The sequence below is a fragment of the Echinococcus granulosus genome (assembly GCF_000524195.1).
Source record: "Echinococcus granulosus chromosome Unknown EG_S00065, whole genome shotgun sequence".
Taxonomy (NCBI): domain Eukaryota; kingdom Metazoa; phylum Platyhelminthes; class Cestoda; order Cyclophyllidea; family Taeniidae; genus Echinococcus; species Echinococcus granulosus.
Window position 1 is genome coordinate 458,069 of NW_020170445.1, and position 3,624 is coordinate 461,692.

The 3,624-nt window shown below is 37.9% G+C and overlaps 1 protein-coding gene across 1 annotated transcript; it reads left to right on the forward strand. All coding sequences in view use genetic code 11, as the record gives it.

Moving 5' to 3' along the window:
* Positions 1-1,461: 1,461 nt before the first annotated feature.
* On the forward strand, positions 1,462-1,891 carry EGR_06914 (hypothetical protein; the record flags this gene model as incomplete). The annotated part of the gene is made up of 3 exons (XM_024496163.1): positions 1,462-1,647; positions 1,698-1,834; positions 1,882-1,891. The coding sequence occupies 3 exons, from the start codon at positions 1,462-1,464 to the stop codon at positions 1,889-1,891; spliced, it is 333 nt and encodes a 110-aa protein (XP_024349475.1).
* Between the last annotated feature and the right edge of the window lie 1,733 nt (positions 1,892-3,624).

Genomic DNA, 3,624 nt, shown 5'->3' on the forward strand with positions numbered 1-3,624 from the left:
TTTTTAGGATTCAACAGGATCGGTGATTTTTTAATGCCACCAGAGGAGAAATTTACTTTTTATTTTCATATCCATAAAGCTAGTGCTCTCGTCACGTGAGTCGGCATCTATCAGTGCGGTTGGACCACATGCAGACCAATGTAGGCGGCAGTCTATCGTACAACAGTACCTCTAATTATAATGCCATCCCACACTGATGATTCACAATGTCGGTTGAACGGTGAATACCTTAAAACCACGACTTTTTCCAGTTTTACTAAAATGAGTAACAAGAAAACACGTTCAATAATGCATAGTCGTCAGAATGGGTTGAAGCACATCCATCATCTATTAATCAAACGTGTTCAAATGACAGCTGATAATGAAGTGCTAACTAAACAGACATGCGTGCCTTTGAAGTGGTTGATGTTTCCACTGAGGTGGAAGAAAATCAACATAAGTTAAGTGTTTTATCAGGGAACAAAAATATGAAATCTAACATCAGCTCATTAATCTTTTTTGTCTTTTCATTATATCCTCGAGTAGTTATATACCTAGTCCCCTTAGAGAAGTCACTAAACGAGGCCTACAGCTTACCCCCTCCACTTCTGAAGGTGCATTAGATTAGAGGTTTGCCCTTCGCCAGAGTCGTAGAACATAAATTTTGGAAAGTTTGTAAGATTTGAGAGGGAGAAAGACGTACTACCTACAACTATTTTGGGAGCTACTAAAATAGACAGTTGACTTCTTTAAAATTTTCTGCTTAAAACACGAGATACTATTCAGTCAATCAACAGTAATAAAAGATAAGGCTCCACAAGACCATAAACCAAATTTATTCATAATTGTACAAGGATAAGCACATCTAAGTCCATGTACAAAGGAGCATCCAGCGAAGGGTAGGGCATTCATCGTCTGGTGTCTATTGTCTCTGAAGTAAAGTAAGCATTTCCCCCTGATTTAAATTTGGACTAGGATGTCGAAATGTATTCACTGCATCGCATGACTATTAGCTGGCATTCCAATCTTGATTTTTACACGATTTACACCTAAAAATCTAAATCCACTTTCGGCAGTGTGAGATAAGAATGGTAGACTGTTTTCGTTTTTTCATAATAAATTTTAAGATATCTTACTATTGTATAGCATATTTCCAGTGAAAATATATTTCTTATTGGGACAGATATTTTAGTCTACTTGTGAGTAGTTTACGAATGACATTTAGCTCCCCAAAAATGCATACTACTTAAGTAGAATATGTATTGTCGACGTACTGGAGGGATTGGGGGCCACGGAGATGCCCCGGAGGCCATGCTCTCTGGCTGTGTACGGATTCAAAGTGGGTCGTTACCCCCAAAACTGAGAGTTAAGTAAACAATTAAAGTAGCTCATAGCCCCTCTCCTCTTGAGCATTATTTGGGCACCCCCTTTGTCAATTTCCCTTGTCGGCCATCACAGCACATTTAGTGTTGTAAGAAGAGCATGCACAAACCTGCAGTACCAGTCGTTGAATGTGCTTTGCAGTTTAGACGATATTTGAAAGCTACATCACTGATACCTCCTAACAAATCTGAGTTTTTGTCTTGTTTGGGAAATGTATTAAAAGAAGAGGGGAAGTGCAGGACTTCACTTATGTCCATAGTTAGTGGTCAAAACACTGGCCTAAAAGTAGTCATGCAACAAAGTTAAAACCTACTTATTTTTCGACTTTTGCTTAGTATGTGGAATCAGTAATACAAAAAAATTGCGTCCTCTTGTTCTCATTCTCACATGCATATACACCCATTAAAGATCAAAGTGGGGGAAGAGAAATTACATTCTCTGAGTTGTATCAGAGTTTAGTACTTTTTGAAAAGTAAATTTAGACTGATCGTGCGAAATTTTGCATTTATCTCATTGCAGACCAATGTAGGCGGCAGTCTATCGTACAACAGTACCTCTAATTATAATGCCATCCCACACTGATGATTCACAATGTCGGTTGAACGGTGAATACCTTAAAACCACGACTTTTTCCAGTTTTACTAAAATGAGTAACAAGAAAACACGTTCAATAATGCATAGTCGTCAGAATGGGTTGAAGCACATCCATCATCTATTAATCAAACGTGTTCAAATGACAGCTGATAATGAAGTGCTAACTAAACAGACATGCGTGCCTTTGAAGTGGTTGATGTTTCCACTGAGGTGGAAGAAAATCAACATAAGTTAAGTGTTTTATCAGGGAACAAAAATATGAAATCTAACATCAGCTCATTAATCTTTTTTGTCTTTTCATTATATCCTCGAGTAGTTATATACCTAGTCCCCTTAGAGAAGTCACTAAACGAGGCCTACAGCTTACCCCCTCCACTTCTGAAGGTGCATTAGATTAGAGGTTTGCCCTTCGCCAGAGTCGTAGAACATAAATTTTGGAAAGTTTGTAAGATTTGAGAGGGAGAAAGACGTACTACCTACAACTATTTTGGGAGCTACTAAAATAGACAGTTGACTTCTTTAAAATTTTCTGCTTAAAACACGAGATACTATTCAGTCAATCAACAGTAATAAAAGATAAGGCTCCACAAGACCATAAACCAAATTTATTCATAATTGTACAAGGATAAGCACATCTAAGTCCATGTACAAAGGAGCATCCAGCGAAGGGTAGGGCATTCATCGTCTGGTGTCTATTGTCTCTGAAGTAAAGTAAGCATTTCCCCCTGATTTAAATTTGGACTAGGATGTCGAAATGTATTCACTGCATCGCATGACTATTAGCTGGCATTCCAATCTTGATTTTTACACGATTTACACCTAAAAATCTAAATCCACTTTCGGCAGTGTGAGATAAGAATGGTAGACTGTTTTCGTTTTTTCATAATAAATTTTAAGATATCTTACTATTGTATAGCATATTTCCAGTGAAAATATATTTCTTATTGGGACAGATATTTTAGTCTACTTGTGAGTAGTTTACGAATGACATTTAGCTCCCCAAAAATGCATACTACTTAAGTAGAATATGTATTGTCGACGTACTGGAGGGATTGGGGGCCACGGAGATGCCCCGGAGGCCATGCTCTCTGGCTGTGTACGGATTCAAAGTGGGTCGTTACCCCCAAAACTGAGAGTTAAGTAAACAATTAAAGTAGCTCATAGCCCCTCTCCTCTTGAGCATTATTTGGGCACCCCCTTTGTCAATTTCCCTTGTCGGCCATCACAGCACATTTAGTGTTGTAAGAAGAGCATGCACAAACCTGCAGTACCAGTCGTTGAATGTGCTTTGCAGTTTAGACGATATTTGAAAGCTACATCACTGATACCTCCTAACAAATCTGAGTTTTTGTCTTGTTTGGGAAATGTATTAAAAGAAGAGGGGAAGTGCAGGACTTCACTTATGTCCATAGTTAGTGGTCAAAACACTGGCCTAAAAGTAGTCATGCAACAAAGTTAAAACCTACTTATTTTTCGACTTTTGCTTAGTATGTGGAATCAGTAATACAAAAAAATTGCGTCCTCTTGTTCTCATTCTCACATGCATATACACCCATTAAAGATCAAAGTGGGGGAAGAGAAATTACATTCTCTGAGTTGTATCAGAGTTTAGTACTTTTTGAAAAGTAAATTTAGACTGATCGTGCGAAATTTTGCATTTATCTCATT